The following is a 20,713-nucleotide window of genomic DNA, read 5'->3' on the forward strand; positions in this document are numbered from 1 at the left end:
TGGACACAGGCCCCAGAACCAGACGGACCCCTCTGACCTGCCTCGCAGGTGGGGGTCCCACGACCTAGCCATACCGACCTGGCCATACCGCACCCCAGGAACACGCTGCACCCTGCCAAGTGGCTGGCACTGCCCTCCTCCTGGGGGGGGGGTCAGTAGTCTGAAGCTGAGGTTGAGCTCCCAGTGCAAGACAGGAGCCTGCTGAGCTCTTCTCAGGACTCAGAGTCCCTTCAGTCTGACCTGAAGAGAGGAACCGCTCTCTGCGGGTGACTTGCAGGGACTTCCTGACAGCTCAGCAAGAACAGTGTGGCCAGATGTGCTGGCCAGGCCTCAAGTGCCCCAGGGCACAACAAAGACAAAGCCCACCGGAGGCAGAGAGAGGAGAGCCCAGGAAGGCTTTGCTGTCTTCTGAGAGTGGGATGGGGCACGTGAGGGGAAGTCGAAACCCTGGCCACGGGGGAAGCGAGCCCAAGGGCTGAAGGGCTGCTGTGGTCAGTGGGAGGCAGAGGCCAGGGTCCCCAGCTGTGCCTTGCCTGCCTTCCTGGCTGTCCCTAGATGCACACAGCCCCATGGTCAACCCCAGGGACAGGCAGGGCTGGCTCTTGCTGCTGAAGGTTCATTCTCCAGGGTTCGCAGGGCAGGAGCCATTTCGAGACTTTAAGGCAAAGACACAGCCAGGGCTCTTCTCTCTCAGCCCTACACCGGCGCTGGAGGGAAGAGGGCTGGAGCAGCTGGAGGTGCGTCCGCAGACAGGCACTGCCACGCCAGTGCAGGTCCTCAGTGCTCTGTGCAGCCACAGCATCGGGTCCCTTGGAGGCACAAGGCACTGTCGAGATGTCTCCCACCTCCTCCTGACCTCTCTAAACAGCAATCAGTTGGTGGCACTGACTTGACCCCAAATTTAAGTTGAATGCAGATGAACAGGGAAGGGAGAAGGCGGTGGGTCCCATGGGGGGGGCCACCAGGCCTGCCCCAGCTCACTGCTGGCACTGTGCCCGGGAGCCACCAGGGACATCCATCTTCCAGGACACCATTCGTACCAGAGTGTTCACAGCTGCTGTGGGTGCCGCCCTGGGCAGGGACGGTGAGGGGACGAGGGAGACCGGGAGCTGCTTTTCTGAGGGCGAGTTGTCTGCGCGTGGCCTTCGCGTGCTCCCTGCCAGCAGCGTCTGCCGCCAGCTAGGTCTCCTGCGGGACCACCTGCATGAGCTTCTGGCAAAGGACGGTCGTGGAGACTGCGGGAGAGGACACAGAGTGAGCGCGGCCAGGCCTCGGGCTGGGCCAGGCGTCCTTCTTGTGGAGACGAGGACCCACAAGCCCAGCTCCCACCTGACCTGTCCCCACACCGTGCCAAGCTGCAGGAGGACAGGAACTCCAAGTTTTGTGTGGCCCTCCAGACCGTGTGGTCAGCACTGGCGCCTCCCCAGGGCCTCCTGGCCAGCAGCACATTCTGCAACTCTCCGTCATGCCAGACTGCCCGGGCCAGCAGGCGAGGAGTGTGGGAGCAGGTGCAGCTGCCCACCCCAGAGCCCTGTGACTGCACAGCAACCTGGTGGCCTTGCCACTGTGCGTGTGCCCGGCCCACACTGCCCATGTCACCACTGTGCCCTGAGAACAGGCTGCCTGCGAAGGGCCCCAGGAACCGCCTGGCACTCTCTCTCCTTTTTCTTTGTGGTGCTGCCTGGCCAGCGCCACCCCCCCCCCCCCAGCCACTTCCAGGGCCACCCTGGCACTTTCTACGCAGAGCCTGCCTGGGGAGGGAGACGGGTGGTTTCAGAACAAGGTTTCTGTCTTAAGTCTGCTCTGGGTGTGACCCTGCGTGAGATTCCACAGGGACCCAGGCTGGAGGAGAGTCCTGCTCAAATGATGGGTGGCTCAGCCCTTGGTGTGGGTCTCCTCGCCTGCACAGGGGCCACCCTAGAATCTTAGCTGGCAAGGCCCGCCGGTGCGGACTCTCTCAAGCCTGGCCTTCCACACGGGTGAGGACAGGGCCCACTCTGATGTGGACCACCCCGGGCCTGGCGCCTTCTCCTGCTCTGCCCAGGAAGGTCAGGCAGTGTGTCAAGGCTGGTGAGTGACAGTGGGCACTTCTCTGGCAACAGCAGCCTGGTTCTTGGGAACCCCTCTTTCTGAGATGAGCTGCTGCCCAGCTCTTGAGCTGGGAGTTGGTGGGTGTCCTCACCACTGACACCCTGCAGTGGCCAAAGGCCTGGCTGATGCCAGCCCATCTCGGCCAGTAGCCTGGACACTCACAGATGCCCTGGAGGAGCCACTTGGGCTTGTTCTGCCACCAGACCCCGAGGAAGTAGACAGGCAGCCCACTGAGGATGATGGCGAAGCCAATGCCACATTCCACAGGTGTCTTCCAGAAGGACACGGCGATGAGGAACAGGCAGGCCAGGATGAAGAAGACCGGCATGGCCAGGTTCACCTGGGGACAGCACAAAGCAGGGCGTCAGCATCTGGGCCTGGGCTCCTCCCGACCACCACACCCCGCCGAGTGACCTCCACCAGCCCACGGAGAGCTCCAGCCCATGTCCTGTGGCCAGCGGCGTGCCACCCTGGAGCCTCCCTGGGATCTGCGCCTGCCCCACCCACAGCCCCGGCCAGTGCCTGTGCTGACAGGGCAGGCGCTGACTTGCACCTTCCGCAGGGTCGGCCCCGGGGCACGAACTGAGCCCACGTCCGTAGCACTTCACCCCGGCCCTGGCACAGGCACCAGGCATGGAATGGCCCCAAGTCAGCAGAGGAATGAAAACAAGCAGCCGGGCTCCGGGGGTGGAGGGGGGCTGCTGGTTCCCACATCACAGACGCGGAGCCTCTGGGAAGGCCTGGCCACCCACCAGCAAGCAGAGTCCTGCCTGCTCAGAGGGCCCTTTGTGGGTGGACCAGGCACTCCTGCCCCAAACCCGCGGCCTACAGACAGGCTGGGGCAGAAGCCGGGGCACAGGGAAGGCGGGGGCCGCAGAGGCCTGGGCAGCAGAGCCAGCTTCTCCCGGTCTGTCTGTGGGCGGTGCCGACAGGCCTGTTCTGAGAGCTCTGCTGTCCTGCACCCACAGGCGGCCAGGCTCAAGGGAACCGACTCCACGACAGTGCCCAGTCCCCTGGGAAAGCGTGCCCGCAGGACCTGGTGCCTGCACAAAGCCCTCCTGTGGACACCTGCCCCAGCTGTTGGGCTGGTCCCTGTGAAGGGTGGGGTGTCTAGCTGGCCACTCCTCCGACAGCCTTCCTGTGGGCCAGCCTTCCTATGGGCCCTCGTCAGGTGGAACATTAACCATATGTTAAAAGGTGCTACACTGGCTACCTGAGCTCCCAGGCTCAGGGCAAGGGGAGACCAGGGCGTCCTGGGCACTAAGTCACGGGGCTCCCTCCAGAGAGCCAGGCTCTTCCCCTCTCTAAAGACAGCTGGGGTGGGGTGGGGACAGGTCAAAGCCTGTGGTAGGAGCCAGTTATAATGACCTAGTACCAAAGGGAGCTGGCCGAGTGACAGGAGCTGCTGCCAGTGGCCACCTGTTGCTCCCAGGACTCCCAGTTGCCGTGCCCCCTCCACCGCTCATGCTCACGAAGCTGACTGCAGTTCCCAGAGCCCTCCAGAGGGCAGCAATGCCCTTTTGCTGGGGGGAGGTGGAGACTGGGAGGCCGCGCGGGTCCCACTCCTGCCTCAGGCTCCTCGGGACACTCCAGCCTGCTCTCTGCCTGCTCTCTGCCTGCGGCGCTGGCTGGACCCACCACCAGTACTCACCTTGATGGGCCGCTCCAGCTCAGGCTTCTTGAAGCGGAGCCAGACCATACCGATGATGGCCAGGGCCACGCAGAGCCAGTTGAAGAAGCTGAAGAAGTTGATGACGGAGAAGATGTCTTTGGAGAAGGCGTACAGCAGGGTCATGACGCACTGCCAGGAGAAAGGGGCTGGCTGAGCCCTGGGCAGGGCCATGCCCGATCCAGGGAGGATCGTGACCAGCCTCAGCCTCCAGCACATTGGGGTCGTGTGAGGTGCAGAGAGGCCAGGAGAGCGATGGGCTTCCAGGACAGTGGAGGTGCTGCCCACAGAGCAAGCACAGATGCCTGGACCCAACGCTTCTTGCACACCTTGCATCAAAGCAGCAACCTGGAACTAAACTATGCACCCACCAACTGGGGATCATAGTAAGTACAGAGTCCCCACGCTACACAGATGGCCGTTTCAAAACCAAGGTCAAGCTGGCCCTTTAAGCATGTCCAGAACTTCTGTGATACTTCTCTCTTTAAGAGGTGGAGCCTAACCCTGCTCCCCGAGGAATGGCACTTACGGACTCACTTTAACAACCAGGCCCAGGCAGCAAGGACAGCAGACCCGGCCGGGGCTAGGCCACAAAGCACACGGCCGTCTTGCTCTCTGGATCACATGTGCAGCGGGAGCCAGCGTCCCATCGCGAGGGTGCCCAAGCTCCCTGTGGAGAAGCCCGTGTGCCCACAACCTTTGGCCTCCTGTCCACAGCCCCTGCCATGCCCTTGGAGGGCAGCATGCCAATTGCAGTCATCAAGCTCTGAGACCAAGGTGGGCAGCCCCCGCTGGCGCTGCAGGATGTGGGAAGGTAAAGGCTTTGTGCTCTGGGCCCCGGGTTGGGTGGCTGTCACACAGAAGCAGAGAACTAACAAACAGGCTCAGAGAAGGAGAGAGAAAAGTGCACGGTGGATGCATGCCCAAGCCCAGAGGTGCCCGGACAGCCTCGGCAGTGGGACTGTCTACACCAGCACGTGCTGCAGAGTTAAAGTGCCTTCTCGGTGCCCGGGGCCTGGCTGACTAGAGCTCCCAGCCCCTGCAGCATCCCAGTCATGATCCGTGGCTCAGGGACAGTGGCCCTTCCCTGGCTGTCCCAGTCCTGCTCACAAGGTGGCGCTCTGGCTGCTCCAGAGCCCAGAGCGCCACTGTGTACACCTGGACAACACAGGTGGCGGGGCGGAGGGTGCAGGGCTGTGTGGCAGGCTTACCGTGAACACAAGGGACGGCATGGGTGTCAGGAGCTGTGGGTGGATCATGGACAGGATCGAGGGCAGGTGGCCTTCCCTGGACCCCACGAAGAACAGCCTGTGGACAAAGCAGTGAGCAGTCAGGCCCACGACCCCACCCGTGGATGGAGGTGCCTACAGACAGCTGAAGGGTGGACCGCACCCAGCAAGTTGGGTCCCAGGAGCAGGGGCAGGAGCCCTGGTGGCCTCCCTCCAGCCCTCCTGGTGTTACTCCTGCAGTCCAGGAAGGGGCCTGCAGGACCCAGCAGTCCACCAGCTCCAGGGAGGGCGAAGGCAAAGGTCACACTTCCGGCCTCCCTGTCACCCGACCTCTACACACCAAACAGGACTCCAAGCACAGGCTGCAAAGCAGATGAGGCTGGCAGCCGGGCGACTCCCTCGACCCCAGGCGGGCACTCACCTGGAGGACGTGAACAGGGACCCGTTGACAGAGCCGAAGCAGGACAGGCCCACAAAGACGGGGATGATCCAGGACATGACTCCCAGGTGGTAGTTCCCAAAGTCCTGCAGGGACACAAGGACGTGAGCCCTGGGACCTCACCAGGGCCGACCCAGGACCCACTTGGCCTAATCCTGGCTTGTGCACACACAGCCATCCCTGGGATCAGTTCTGGACTGTGGAGACAGCTCAGGACAGTGGCCCTTCCCTGGCTGTCCCAGTCCTGCTCACAAGGTGGCACTCTGGCTGCTCCTGATGGCAGGCCCTCTGGTGGGCCTCCCTGGGTTGCCTGGCCCTGCCCAGCTGGCCTCTCGCCTGACCAAGAGCAGGTGCGGGTCTGGGGACGAGGATCTGCCTGCCTCACTTGGGGACTCTCACAGGGCCTGGTGAGTGGGTCTCTGCAAGCGCGGGATCTGAACCAAGTGAGACTCAGCCACAGCAAGGACACCCTGCTCCTCCCGCATGGGAGGGCAAGGGGCAGGAGCCAGAGGCCAAGGACACAGCCCAGGGGCAGTCTGTCCACCTGACCAACCGCAGACACGCTGATCATGGTGGAGGCCGCCTGGCGTCTGTGGTTTCATCGCAGCCAAGGTTGAGGAGGATGCCACGCCCCGGCCAGCGGGGGAGCCCTCCTGTGACACCTTCCAAGGAGACTGAGGACAGCCGCACGGCCCTTCCAGGTAGGCGAGAGGCTGACATGCAGGGACAGCCTGGTCTCGGGCTCTTGGACCCCGGGGAGGCGGGCAGCTGTCTTACCACGGCCACAGCCTCGGATGTCAGCATCTGCTCAGTGGTCAGCGTGGTGAAGTAGGCCAGGTTCGTCAGCACGTACACCAGGGTGACGATGGGGAGGGAGATGATGATGGCCAGGGGCAGGTTCCTACAACAGGGAGGGGCTGGTTGTTGGAGCACAGCCCTGCGTGTCCCCACGTCTCAGCTGGCTTCTCGGGCAGGGGCCAGCTGCCTGGGCCTGGGGAGCCGGGCCACCTGGCTGGTGGCTCCATCTGCCTGCCTCGTTGCCCCTGATGGGGTCCTGTCTGAAGGCCCACAGCCCTGACCAGTCCCCACCCAGGACACCCTGGGGGCCAGGGCTGAGAGCCACCTCCGGGGGCGGGGGACCTTCATACACAAGCTGGAGTGGTCCAGAGGACAGAGGGCCACCCTTTGTGTACCTGGGGCTGCCGAGGGCATCTAATGCAGGACAGGTGTCCCAGGGGCACATGTGGTCCACTCCCAGGGCACGGCTTATTCCAGTTCACACAGGTGGACAGGGGCCCAGAAGCCAGCCCCGCCCATCACCCTAATTGTGAGCACCTGGCACAGCTCCCCAGAGGCCGAGCCGAGCCCACCAAAGGGTTTTGGATGGAACCAGCTTGTCCCTGTGACTTGTCCCTGTGATGTCTCCTTCACCCCTCCACGTACCTGTAGGGGTTGATCATCTCCTCTGTGACAAAGTTCAGGTAATTCCTAGAAATCAGGTTTCATTATGTCACCCCACAACCATTAGGAAAAAGATACAAACTCAGCAGGGAGCCCCCATAACCCCTGCGCGCCCCCTCACTCCACCCATCAGAGCCAACCCCGGTGAGCAGGGAAGGCCAGGGCCTGGGTTCCAGGTGGGATCGCACTGCGTCTGCCCAGTGGGGCCTGGGCGCACCAGGGCGGTCACTCCCACCTGCTCCTGCTCTCCCGCATCCCTGCCCACTCACCTCCCTCTAGCACCTTCCCACCTGCTGGCCACAGAGCTGCAGGTCCCAGCTGGGGAGGCTTCAAGCCTCTACCTTGTGCCTGTTCCGAGGACACAGAGAGGGACACATGCTACGGAGGCCTCAGGGGTCCTCTCACGGCCCTTCAGGGTGGCCTGGGGTTGGGATGCCCTTGAGAGGGCTTCCAGTGTCTGTCCTGCCTGTCCCCAGCTGCACACTTGAGTGCTGTGAGACCGTGAAGCGGCCAGACGTCCTGGAACCTACCATCCTCCGTAGGCAAAGAGGCCACTGTACAAGGCCAGCACGATGTTGCCCATGTCCAGGTTGGTGCCTTGGAAGGAGAACTCTGGGTTCAGATTAGACACGCCACCTGGCAAAGACCACGAGGGAACGCTGGTCAAAGGATGCCAGGCAGGGCCCTGCCGGGAGGAGCAGGGCAGGGGAACAAGCGGACGCGGGGGCCTCTCCCTGCCACCACCTGAACAGCCTGCTGAGCCCCGGCAGAAGAGAGCTGGGCCCCTCCCTGACATGGAGGGGCATGGCCTGGCCAGAGCCTCGGCCACTCCGAGAGAGGACAGGCAGCTCTGCAGACTTGGTCACTGCTGCCCATTTGGGTCAGGGTCACCACTTGGCTCAATGAGGGTGACCACCCCATTGGCCAAGGGACCCCAGTAGGATGACAGGAGAGAACACTGGGTGGACCCACGAAGGGTCCACTTGTCATTCACCCACCTGAAGCCTGTGCTTCAAACGCAGCACAGGACCTCCTACAGCAGACACTGCTGGGGCCCCTTGGAGGGTGGACAGCACTCCTGTTGGGGGTCCTTGTTCTTACAGCGCTCTGGACCTGGGAGTCTCCCGTAACTGGGCTGGGAGGCTGCGGACCCACCTGCCACCGGGACTGGCATCCTGAGAAAACCTCACCCAGCCCCGGGGGACAGCCTCCTGCTCTCCTGGTTATACTATGGTCAGCAAGCTGGCTGGACCCTGTGGGCTGGGGACAGGCATTCAGGACAGGCACTTTCAACAACGCCTCAGCTGAGCTGCCCACAGCCCCTCTAGGTTCTAACCCACCTGCTCTCCAGTGGAATATTCTGGAGTACCTTACTTCTGAGGAACCCAGCCACATTCCCAGCGCCTGGACCCAGACACTCTGCTGGGAGGGAGGGCATCTGTCCTACCAGTGGGGAAACTAAGGCATGGCCACGTGCCAGGGGTGTGAGGATCTGCCAGCCTGAGTAACACCCACCCACAGTGCTATGGCAGAGTAAGCCCCAGGGACTAGGGACACATGCCTGCCTGCTGGTGAGCAGCACTGGACCAAGCCAGCACACAGGACACTTCAGATCCCTGTTTTACCAACGGGTCACCACCACTGCCCTCCAGACTGGACAATAGCAGCCACTTACCCACTAAGGACAAGACATGGGGCTGGGGACATGCTGAGGTCTCCTAGTCAGAGCCAGATACCTGCAGCCCAAGACCTTGGTGACCCCAGTGCCCATGTGGCACACCACTCTGGCCACCAGCTCAGGGGGCAATCATCACTCAAGATGGTCCAGAGTTCCTACTACAGGGCAGGACTTCCTGGGACTCGGCTCGACTTGGTGGCCTGAGACGGCCAAGCGCACGCTGGACCAGGTCCTCCCAACCAGCCATGTGGCTCTGTTCCTGGGACAGTGTGGCTCGGCCACCCTACCAGGACCTCCCCTGGAGGAGACGGCTGCCCAGGTGCAATGGGACAGTACCCCAGACCACCTAGCCTTGAGCACAGCTGGTCAGCTCCAGCTTCCCACCTGCCATCGGGTGGGAGATAGTGGGAGGGCAGGGTCAAGTCCCCCGGGAGGTGAAGCTCTGCCAAAGATTGTTGGCGTGGGCCCCCAACTGACACTGAGGCCCTGGAGGCTGGCTGTCCTGCCTGACCATGGACAGAGGGAGCATGGGGTGCAACAGGAGTCCAAGGACCTCAGCAAGCAGCAGAGCCCAGGAGTGTGGCCAGTCTCCGTCTACACTGGATACTGGCCCAGGAGGGAGGCCACAGCTCCACTGGCCACTTGACCAATCACAGGCTACCTTCTCTCCACAGGTGCCATGGGGTGGTACTAGGTCTGCTGGTCTGGACCCCGAGCTGTCCCTGGGCTGGGGCTGGCACGGCCTGATGTGGTTTGGGGGTGACCGTACAGAGCCAGGGCTCTACCTGCCCCAACTGTGCTGCTCAGCCACAGCTCTGCTCAGGGAGGCTGGTCCCTGCCCTCTCCAGGGCAGCCAGAGGCGGCAAGGCCACCCACGCAGGGTGGCAGCGGTTCTGTGGGAGGCTGGTGCTGGCCCCAAGGAGAAATGGGAGACACGCACCCTCCTGAGAAGATGACCCCAGAATGGCAGTCCCACCCCACGATGCCTGGACACTTTCCAGGTCGCCACAACTGGGTGACACAGAAGGGTTCAGGTCAGAGTGGCTGCTCAATGTCTGAAACGCCTGGCGCAGCCCCAGGCTGGGTCACACTGGCCTGTCCCCCACTGCCCAGGCCAGGCAGAGGTGACTTCCACAGCCTGCCATGGATGGAAAGGACTGCGCTGCCAGCTCAGGGAACGGACAGAAAGGACAATGTGGACCCAGCAGAGCTGGGTGCAGGCCTGGTCCAGCACAAAGCAGCTCCTACCACACTGAGGTGCAGGGCCTCACTGCCTCCTCTCCTGCTCTGGCCGCCCAGGGGCAGTGACTCCGTCCCAGGCAGTTCCTGGCTGGCAGCCTGTAGCAGCCCCTGAAGTCCCTCCCCTGGGTGTCCCCATCCCCACCCATAAAGCGCGCCTTCCTGAGGGGCTGGAGGAAGCCGAGGCACAAGCAGCGCTGAGAGCCCAGCAAACCAGAGGCCGCGTGGCCCTGGGAGCTGGTGGGGCCTGAGAACTGGGGGAGGGTGGGCGTGTGCAGAGACCCAGGAGAGAGGTTTCAGGGAAAGAGTCCAAGTCCCTGTCACACCAGTGCAGCCATGGGAACCACCCACCCCGGGGGACAGGGAACTGCCCCTGCCCTCAGATTCCTCCCTGACAGATGCCGGGGAGGGAGGGTTCCCTTGATGGCCAAGTGCATAAGGGAATGGGACTGAGAGTCAAACTCTTCCCACCAGGGACGTGGCCAGCCCTGTGGCCCTGACTCAGGACAGAGGCTCCCCATGGCCACTGTGTCCCCCGAGATCTGCTTGGCCCTCATGTTGAGGAAAGCCCTGGCTACAGCTTGCCAGGGCCCAGGCCTGGGAAACCCGTGATCTGGAGATGGCCAGCTCTGAGCTCACTCCTGTGCTCGGAGGTGGGGGGAGCCTCAGAACCCCACCAGCCAGGCACAGCCCAGGCACACTTGCTGCAGGGAGGGGACCTCCATCCCTGGCAGCAGGAAGGCCACGCTTCCACTGGGGACAGCTGCCATCCTGTCCCTCACTCTGCCTCTGGGCTCCAGCACAGCGGTCAGACAGAGGAAGGCGCTGAAGCGCGAGGCTTGCCGCCGGAGGGCAGGGGGAGCCCTATCTGAAGAGATGGTCTGAGCGGGCCAGTGAGGGCTGCAGTGGGACCCTCAGGAATTAGACAGGTGTCCCCACCATGTCTGGCAGAGAGACGGAGGCAGATCTGGGGCAAAGCAGCCATGGGCTCAGGGACGCCTGGAGCCCCCCAAGCTGGAACCCTAACCCTAACCCTCCCCAAGGACTCTGGTTTCAATTTTTTTTTCTTTTCTTCTATGTCCTCCCCTAGAGACTTGGGAAGGACGGTCCTGACAACACCTTGACTTTGGACTTGAGACCTCCAGGACTATAGCAGATGGGCATCTGAAATCCATAGAAGCAGCCCTTTTGCCTTAAGATGAACATCGGCTGTCGCAGCCACCCAGTGCTGGGGGATCCTATGAGCCAACAGGCCAAGGTGCCCCCACTGTGTCTCGGACATGCCACCCTAGTTCTGGGCAATTCCCTATCTGGAAGATGGGCTGACCCTTGGCTGGTGCTGGGTGGACACTGGTGGGGCCTCAGACTCAGGGCCTCCATTGCTCTGTGTGGCTGCTGGCTCAGCGGGCTCAGGAGAAGGCGCAGTGCTGGCCACCCCAGGGCTCCCTCTGCCTGTCCCCTGGCCTGAGTGCAGGCCCATATTGCTCTGCCTTCGCCTTAAGTCTGGGAATGTGGACACGGCAGAAACCTGGTTCTGGGGATTACGGCTGGGACCAGATGGCATCTGTCCACCACGGTGAGTGGCATTGGCTTCTGGAAGTCTAGGAGCGGGCATCCTAGACTTGGCATCCGCGGCCCTGGCTTTGACTCCCAGCACCACACGTAGGTGGAACCAGCCCCTTCGCCTGGAGAGCAGCTCTGCCCAGCAACCCTGAGTAGGAAGGCCTTCCCAATCCACAGCCAAGGGCAGTAGAGGGCCCCTGTCAGGGCCATGGCAGTGACCGCCCCTCGTCCTGCTCGGGCTCCCCAGCCTCCATCCTGTGCTGACTGGCCCGGGGCACTGGAAGCCCATCTTCCTGCCCTCTGATCCCACCCTGCTGGCACAAGTGGTACATGTGACTTCCACATCTGTCATTCCTGTGGTGCAAGGACACACTTCAGACCTCTCGAGGAGCACCAGCGGGAGAGCGGCTCCCTGGGCAGTAGCTTCCTTAACCACAGAGCTTAAAGTGGCCACAGAGGCCCCATGAGGATGCCACATGGCCTGGCACTCCTGTCTCCAGGGCCTGGGTCACCCGCTGTGGAGGTCTGACCCTGAGTCTGGCATGAATCCAGAGGGTGCCTGGAGGCCCTGGGCAGGCCAACCCCATTCTAGAGTAACCCGAGTCCGCCAGAGTCCCCCTGTCAGACCGGCTCCCTGGACCCCTGTAAGGGGGGAGCTGGCCTGGGGGGGTCTCTCTAAGTTTTGCTTTGGCAGCCTGAGGCTGAGCAGTGGCTGGCTTCTTCTCCGTGAAGCCCCTGGACTATTTAGGATTCACTTTGAGGATCCCACCCCCTGCTGGCAGGGGTGGCCCCGAGCGCAGGTCTGAGGAGGACACCGAGTGGTGTCCCCAGCTCAGACGATAGAGCCCTGAGACTCCTGCAGCTGCGGTTGGAAGTGGGCTTGGGAGACGTGACTGAAGGCAGAGAGGACAAAGGGAAGTGTCCTTATCTGTGGAGACCCCAGGAGGCTCGCTCTCTCCACCAGGTGAAGTGACTGTGGGCAGGTGCCTTCTACAAAGCTCAGGTGGCCCCTGGCTGGAACCCGCCCTGCAAGAAGCTGCTCTCAGCATCCAGGACGTAGGGTCCCACCCTGGTCACCCCAGCCGGACTCCCAGGTGCTCTGGCCCCAGTGGGAAGCCAGCAGGAGCCTCAGCGTCAGGTAGAAGAGCGGTGGTGGCTTCTGGCAACCTCTCAGGCCCTTTGGGAACAGACCTGGAGCTGGACTCTCCCAGTAAGGCCGAGGCCCCTGCACTGTCCCCAGCGGTACTCAAGGACAGGGCTCGTGACCCTGCATGCCACCGGACTGGGACACTGCACTTCTCGGAGCCTGGGGGACCTTGCCACCTAAGAGCGCTGTAGAACACTCACTCCACAGACCAGGAGTGCCACACAGACCCGCGTCCCAGCCCCCGGCAGGTGACGCAGTGGGAGTCGGGCCCTGGGTGGGCAGCACTCAACCTCCAGGACACCTGGCAGCGAGGGGGTCTAACCCAGACTGCTCCCGGGAGGCGCGTGGAGGAGGAGAAGGGCTCTAGGAATGCCTCTCTCACCACCGTCCACCCAGCCTAACTGCTGGAGAAAGATAAGCAGGTCCCGCCCTGGGTGTCAGCCACAATGGCCCCTTGTGCCTCCCCAGCAGCAGTGCGGGGAGCGGCCCTCCTTCCCACTCCCACCCTGGCCGCCCGCTCGTGTTTGGGAACAGCCTGACCCTGGGCCAAGGCCATCGGGCTGTGTCACGAGTGAGGGCCATCTGACAAGATGGCCGAAGGCAGGTGGCGCCCATGCCCCACACACTCGTCGGCCACCCCCTCCCTGACGTGGTGCCCTGGGCTAACCTGCCCCAAGCGCGGACCCCATGCTGACTGCCTGCATCTGAAATGCCCATCTGAGCCGCGTGCATCCTGAAAGCACTGGACTAGACCCAGAGGCAGCACCCTGGCCCCGGCCTCCGCCCAGGGGCACCCTGGTCCTAACAGCCACAGATCAGCACTGGTCAGGACGACAGAGCCATGCAGCCGGTCACCTGGGGAGAAGGGACATTCCAAAGGGTGTTTCTGGGCGCCCCACCTGTGTCCAGAGCTCTCCTGCTCACAGGTCATGGGAACCCCAGCCCAGGGGGGCAGGGCCAGTGGGGAGGACGGGTGGCCAGGCCTTCCTGGGTTCGTGACCTTCCCCCAGAGCCAGGAACAGTCAGGACCCTCTGCCGCCAAGAACCCACAGAGGCCAACCTCAGCACTCGGTGTGTGTCCAGGGCCTGTGACCAACCGAAGGAGGACTGTCTGATAAGACCTTGCAGGTTCTTAGCTACGGAACATTCCACAGCCTGGAAAGGAAGGGGGCGGGCCCGCAGCAAAGGTGCAGGAGGTGGCAGGCGCGTCTGTGTGTCAGAGCACCCAGGAAGAGGCCCAGCAAGGTGGCCCGTCCGTCAACACCTCCAGAGCACACCTGCACAGGACTCCCCTTCACTCCCCCCAGCCCCCGGAGAAGGTGGCCAGGGAAAGACTCCGACACCCAGTGACTCGCCTAGAGCCATAAGGTCACCACCAAACCTGGGTCTGTACTTCAACACAGGTGCTCCCAGCGCTGCTGACTTGGCCCCTGTCTGTTCATCTGGTCTTTTATTTCCATTAAACAGAGGAGGACTGTGCTCCTCACCTGCAGGCCCGGTCTCCACACCACTCAGAATATGCCCCCAGGTGGTTCCCCACCGAGGACAGGCACTAGGGTTTATGCTATCCCCCTGGGTGACACTCCCTCTCAAGGGGCTCAATAATCCTCCAGGGTTTTTTTTGAGGGGAGGGAACGGGGAGTACTGAGGACGAAACTCAGGGGCCCTGACCACTGAGCCACATCCCAGCCCTGTTTTGGATTCTATTTAGAGACAGGACCTCACTGAGTTGCTGAGGCTGGCTGGGAACTCAAGATCCTCCTGAGCAGCTGGGATTAAGGTGTGCGCTTAATCCAAAGCCACACAGCTGCAGGCCCAGGGACAAGGCCACTGCATTTGCCAAGGAACACCAACAAGAGCTCCCTGGAGGCCCTGTCCACAGCTGCCAATGACAGCCTGTGGTGTGACAGGAACCCAGCTCAGTCACAGGGCAGCAGGCCACTCACAGGACACAGTGTCCTGAAGGTGCCCTGATGGTGAGCACCCACAGCAGAGAACTGAACTCCCGCCCTGCTCCCGGGGCGCCGGGGGCCAGTCTGCGCACACACTTCCTGGGGTGTATGCAGGAGGGGCTCCCTGCCCACCTGGAAGGGCATCAACCTTCCCAGAGGACTCACCCCATGTGGGAGCATGGTGCCAGGGCAGGGCCCACCTGGCTGGGGCCACGCAGCAGGTGCCCAGCACCGCATCAGGCCAGCTGCCACTCACCCTTCCCGATCTGGATGAAGCCAAGCAGGATGATCAGGGCCAGGGCCAGGAGCTTGGCTGCCGCGAAGGCGTCCTGCACGCGGGTGGCAGCTTTCACGCTGTAGCAGTTCACGGCCGTGAGCAGCACTGCGGAGACAGGGCAGGCAAGGTCAGGGTGCCTCGGGCTGGGGGCAGATCCAACAGAAACAGTAGTGTCCCCACCAGCCCCCTCCCCCCAGTTTCAGGTTCTCTGGGACTTGTTTTGATCAACTTCCTGGTTGAAGGTCAAAGGTTGGAAACACCAAACTCTCAAAAGAGCTGGATCCCAGGTGCCCTAGGCTGGGGCAAAGGACTTCCTTTTACTGAGCTGACCTGCCCTGAGGGGCAGAAGTGCCCTCCACCTGCGGGGAAGCGCCAGCTTCAGACTCAAATCAAAGAAACTCTGCCCCTGGAAGAGGGATGCATCACCTCTGCCCCCAAGTGAGCTCCATGGGGTCCCATGAAACAGGGGGCCACCTGACAGGCCAAGAGAGAAACAGGACAAAGTGGATGCAGCCACCATGGGTGGCAGGAGAGGAGCAGGAGCCTGAGGCAGGAGGCCTCCCCACACAGGGCACTCAGGTGGGCTCAGGGGACAGACGCACGCTCCAGTTCCACTGCTCCCCGGCTAGCAGACACCAAGACAGAAATCCACACGGAACCTTCTGCAGACATGCGCAACTGCACCGGGAAAGCCTGAAACCCAGTGTCCTGGAAGGCCAGGTGGGCATGCAGCATCTGCAGGAGTCATGGGCTCAAGCCTGCAACTGGTCCTGCCAGCCCCACTGGACATCCAGCCCTGAGCCAGGGTGGGTGGTGGGCATCTCAGTGTGCAGGAGCCACCGGTGAGGGCCCAGGAGCCACCGGTGAGGGCCCAGGAGCCACCGGTGAGGGCAGGTCCTGCCACTGGTCCTGAACACAGCACGGTCCTCCCAGTTGTCCAGTGGGCTTTGCAAACCCAAGGCTGAAGTACCTTTAGGGACCTGAACACAGGGAGTGCCTGGCTAAGTCACATGCACTGTGATTAACTGTGATGGCCACAAGCCACAGTCAGGACGTGGGACCTGCCATCATGCCACCATTCCACTCTGCCCTCAAGCCCCCAGCCTCTCCCTGGCCCAGCTGCACCCTGGCCATCAGGCTGTCAGGGAGGGACTGTTTGGGGGGAAGTGACACTGAGCTCTCTGTTGACCAGGCCCTCCGGGGTGAGACCGGTGGGCCTGCTCCTCCAGAAGCTTCCCTGGTGGCCTGGCGGGTCCCAGGCACACGGCAGGTACTGCTCTCTCAGCCCAGCCATTAGCAAAGTCAAACATCGTGGGACCCTCCCTGGTCCTTCTGCCCAGCAGCCCCTCCCCTCCAGAGAAGGGTCCCCAACAAGACAAGTGCCAGGGAGTCCCAGGCTCTCACACCAGCAGCTCCAGGTCTGAAGCTCCTCAGAGACTGTCCTTGACTGTCCATGTGGCATTTGGGCCAGTTGTGGTCACTGTTGTGTCCAGTGCAGAGCCAGTCAAGGCAAGAGCAGTTTTGAGACGTGTGCTGGCCACTGCCACCAGCCCAGCTTCCAGGCAGGCAGAGGACGCCAGGGCTGGGGGGAGGCCCCCTGCCCCCTCCCCTCCCACCCTGGCCTCTCCTTCCTGGCAGAGCAGGTCATGCCCCTGTGGCTCTGTCCATGGCCCTACCTACGGTGGTGGCACATTGTGGGTCTACTCTGTCCAGTCTGGCGACCACTAGCCACAGTGGCTGCCAAACACTGGAAACATGTCTGTGGCCTGAGGATCTGAATTTTTACTTTCACTGACTCTTAGTTTATTTGAATTGAAATAGCCACATGTGGCTGCTGTATCGGAGAGCACCACTCTGTTGGGCCCCTGCTCCCCTTTTCCAGCTGGGTGATCCAGGCGGGTTTCCTGCCTGCTCTGTGCCTTACCTGCTCCATCTGCAACGGGAACCTCGGGGAAGCAGACGGATGGGCTGGCCCCGTGATGAGTGCAGGGGACTGCAGGTCTCCTGTTCTCTGGTGCCACACGCCTGGTGCCTCTGTGGCCACTCCCAGCCCCAGACAGGACATGACCTGGAAGGAGGCCATGACTTTGGGCATTGGAAAGCCCAGTGACCTTCACATCCTCATTGGAAGCAAGCCCCTGGCAGAGAGGAATGCTAGATCCCCTGTGAAGCTCTCGCTTGAGCTACAGGCCTCAGGGATCTGAACGGCAACTTCTCGGGGGAAACGCCCTATTGAGGCTCCGGGGGAGTCGGAAGGGGAGCCGACGGCCCGCAGCCCGGGGTCTGGCCTCGGGCAGAGTTCCCTCCCGCGACCCAGCTGGGAGGGCTCGGGGCTGCCGTCTCCACCCGAGGCCGGGACTTTGGAGGAGGCGGCTCCGGAGCTCCGCGCGGCAGAGGAGCACAAGTGCGTCTGGGCACGCAGGCCAGAGGAGGCCCTGCCCGCCGCCGGGGAGCTGCAAGCCTCGAGGCGCTGCGAGCGGCGCGGCTGTTGCCAGCCCCCGCGGCCCGCGCAAACTGCGCACAACTACTTCTCCCGCGCCGCTCGGGGGATCGGGGGCTGGGCGGCTGCCCCGCGGGGCGGCAGTGCCAGAGCCCCGCCGCCGGTTGCCCGCCCCCGGGCGCGGCCAAGTGCGCCCCGCCGGGCTCGCACGCTCCGCCGCGCGGGCCGCTAAGGCCCCCGGCAGGCACGCGCGCCCCCCGCGCGCCCCCCCGCGCCCCGCCCCCGTCCCCGCCGCCGCGCTCCCATTGGCCGGCAGGCGAGTGACTCGCGGCGCCGGCCCCGCCCCTCGTCAGTCACTCGGCGGAGGCGGCGCTGGCTGGGACTGGTCTCGTCCGGAGACTGGCGGCGGCGGCGGCGGCCGAGCTCGAACTCCGGCGGCTGAGGGCGGGCGGGCGGCCGGTCCGCGACGACTCCCGGGCGGCGTTTCTCCTGCGGGCGGCGGCGGCGGCGGCGGCGGCGGGGGGGCTGGGCGCAGCCCGTCCATGACCATGGGCGACAAGAAGAGCCCGACCAGGTACCTGCTCGGCGCCGCGGGGGGAAGGGAGGCCGGGGCGGCGGGGGCCGGCGGCGACTAGGCCCGAGCGGCGCGCGGGGAGGCGCGGCTAAGATGGAGACCGGCGGGCGGCGGCGGGCGGCGGCGGGCGGCGGCGGGCGGCGGCGGGCGGCGGCGGGCGGCGGCGGGCGGCGGCGGGCGGCGGCGGGCGGCGGCGGGCGGCGGCGGGCGGCGGCGGGCGGCGGCGGGCGGGCGGCGGGCGGGCGGCGGCGGGCGGGCGGCGGCGGGCGGGCGGGCGGCGGCGGGCGGCGGCGGCGGCGGGCGGCGGCGGGGCTCCGCGCGGGCCGGGGCCGTGCGCGCCGCAGCCATGGCGGCTCCTACTCAGCCGCCCTCCGCCGCCGCCGCTCCTCCCAGACAAAGGAGATTTGCACAGGTGGGGAGGAGGCGGCGCCCCCCGGACGCGCCACCCGCCCGCCGCGGCCTCCGGTCGGCCGCGGGTGCGCGAGGCCCCCGGCCGGGCCGGCGGCCGCGCGGGGTGGGCGTGGGGCGCCGCGAAGTTTGCCGCGCCGGATTCCTGCGGCACCGCGCCGCTCACGTGCGCCTGTGTTTTGCTGTGCCCTGTCCCCGCTAGCGCAGGCCTAAGAGGCAAGCCAAGCCCGCCGCGGACGAGGGCTTCTGGGACTGCAGCGTGTGCACCTTCAGGAATAGCGCCGAAGCCTTCAAATGCAGTATCTGCGACGTGCGGAAAGGCACCTCCACCAGGTACGCGGGGCCCGGCCCCCTTGGTCGGGCACTGGGCTGTAAAAAATTTTTTTTGGGGGGGTGGTGGGGGGAGGGCGGCGAGCTGTACTTTTCTGCCCTGGCTCCAACTTGTTGATCGCGGCTTTTCCTTCGCCCTGGGGGTGGGCGACGGGTTTGGGGTCGTGTGTCTTCGGCGTTGGGTGCAGTGCCTCATGTTCGCGGGATGATTTATGGGAAGGAATTTTCCCAGGTTTTCGTATTATTTCATACAGACGCCGGGTTTGACACTTGTATCCTTTTGGCTTATTGGTGTTGGCTCGGAAAGAGAGGAAGCAGTGCTCTTGCTATGGATTGTAGGACACGAGACCTTTTTTAAAAAATTTATTTTTATTTTTATTTTTTAAATTTCTGCCATGTGCAGAATGGTTTTAATTTGCCTGTCCTGAGTTATTTTCCTCCTCTTTGGGGAATTTAATGGTGGTAGTACAGAAAGGCTGGTTACGTTTTTCTTGTTGGAGCTGTAAATGTCTGTTATTTTCTTGCACTTGAAAATAGACGTTGGGGGGTATGATAAAGAAAGTGCATGTTTTGGAAGGCCGAGTTGTCAGGTTTTTTTTTTTTTTTCTCTTTCCCCTGCATGATTAGCTTATGCAGAGTGGTGATGGGGTTTTGCAAAATGTGAAGTGAATGGGATGACTATTTTGAAGTTTGTGTTTTAAGCTTCATTGTGATGAAAATAATGTTGGTTGAAAGAATTCCTTTTCATGTAAATGAAGGTGGTATACTCTAGGTATGTAAGGGTATGTAATGGTAGGTAACGGAGTTGAACTACTTTAGATCCCCTGGGAGGAAATGTCAAGACTGATTTTCTGGTCTTCAGGTCATCCTTAAACTTTTATCTGGAATTTCAGTCCTGTTTGAAGTGAAACTGTTCTTGGTATCATTTAATGGACAGGCATTGGGGTGTGTGTCAAAGGAAGACATTGAGTTTTTGGTGTATGCTTTAGAACTTAAAGCGGTGGCCAGGAGTCTCATTGCACTAGCTACTTGTTTTTGATTGGTGGTGTTCCAATGTGTCTGTGTAGTAGTGCTCTAACTGGATGTACTTGTTTGAATGTGTCCTGTTGAGGGTTCCTTGCTGTGTTTATACCTGGGATTAAATAGGATACTGGACAACCTAAAAGCATGTAAGTGGGGTTATTTGGTCCAATCACCGGTAGAACTATTCTGTGATTTCCACTAACTCCTAAGTAATGAAACCACTCAATAAAAATAGTATAGAACTTGAGGAAGATATTTCCCCATAAGTAGCTTTCCTAAAAGTAAGTTCATGTCACCTTTTTGTATCATCATAGATTTACTTAAAATTTATCATAGGCTTACTTAAAATTAAAAAACAAAACCTTTATTCGTGGTTTCATGGATTTTGTTTTGCTATCTAAAATAGGGGATTCCATCAGATGGCATGAAACTTTAGAAACATATTTGTTAATTAAAGCAATAGTGATTGTGTATTATTTATGAGTAATGTTTTTTACATGTAGAATCCCTCAGAGGCCAAACCTCTTTATTGTGGTTTTGCTTTGAGTGTTACTGTAGATGGTGTTCAAGTAAATGACTAGGAAACTCCTAAGAACTTGAGAATCTCACTGGTGAATAGAAACTTAAGCCAAACTCAAAAGTTTACATCTGATTTATTGCTGGGAATAATTATCTCATAATGAAATGCATTTCAGTTTCTACAGAAAAGTTTTTTAAAAACCTGACTCATCAAGTTTTTGGAAGCACGTGGAAGGTTTTGACTTTAAAGAATAAAGATTTTTTAGGGCCACAGATGATAACAGTGAAATTCATTTTTAAACAAATCCTGTGAAATATTTCAGAGTAAGTTCAGGAAAAGTGGCTTGTGTAGTACCTTTATGGATCCTCAGGCAGTTTTTTTGATGTCTGTCATTGAGTAGTATTTGAACATACATTTCACAAGTCTGAGAACTTGAACTCTCACCAAGTTGTGATACTCTTATTTGACTGAGATTTCTTTGACTTTGGTTATTATCACTATTTTAGTGTTTTAGATCTTTGCAGAAGGCATTAATCAGAATTCAGTTAACACCTTGGCTTTCCTCAATTACGGATGGGCGTCATGTGGGCAGTGAGTTTTTGACAGGTTTCGTCTTGTCCTTCTGTGCATTAGCTTGGTCAATTTCTCTGTGATACTTGCCACTGCGCTGTTT

At 61.3% G+C, this 20,713-nt stretch overlaps 1 protein-coding gene across 1 annotated transcript; it reads right to left on the bottom strand.

The window, feature by feature from the left end:
• Nucleotides 1–928: 928 nt before the first annotated feature.
• Nucleotides 929–16,828, bottom strand: LOC308640578 (large neutral amino acids transporter small subunit 1-like; the record flags this gene model as incomplete). The annotated part of the gene is made up of 11 exons (XM_081312433.1): nucleotides 929–1,235; nucleotides 2,254–2,431; nucleotides 3,743–3,892; nucleotides 4,972–5,068; nucleotides 5,411–5,514; nucleotides 6,206–6,329; nucleotides 6,872–6,916; nucleotides 7,420–7,525; nucleotides 14,725–14,937; nucleotides 15,348–15,480; nucleotides 16,670–16,828. The coding sequence occupies 11 exons, from the start codon at nucleotides 16,826–16,828 to the stop codon at nucleotides 1,180–1,182; spliced, it is 1,365 nt and encodes a 454-aa protein (XP_081168559.1). The 3' UTR covers nucleotides 929–1,179.
• Between the last annotated feature and the right edge of the window lie 3,885 nt (nucleotides 16,829–20,713).

Source organism: Spermophilus citellus (assembly GCF_964194105.1).
Source record: "Spermophilus citellus genome assembly, contig: SCAFFOLD_39, whole genome shotgun sequence".
In the NCBI taxonomy this organism is placed as follows: domain Eukaryota; kingdom Metazoa; phylum Chordata; class Mammalia; order Rodentia; family Sciuridae; genus Spermophilus; species Spermophilus citellus.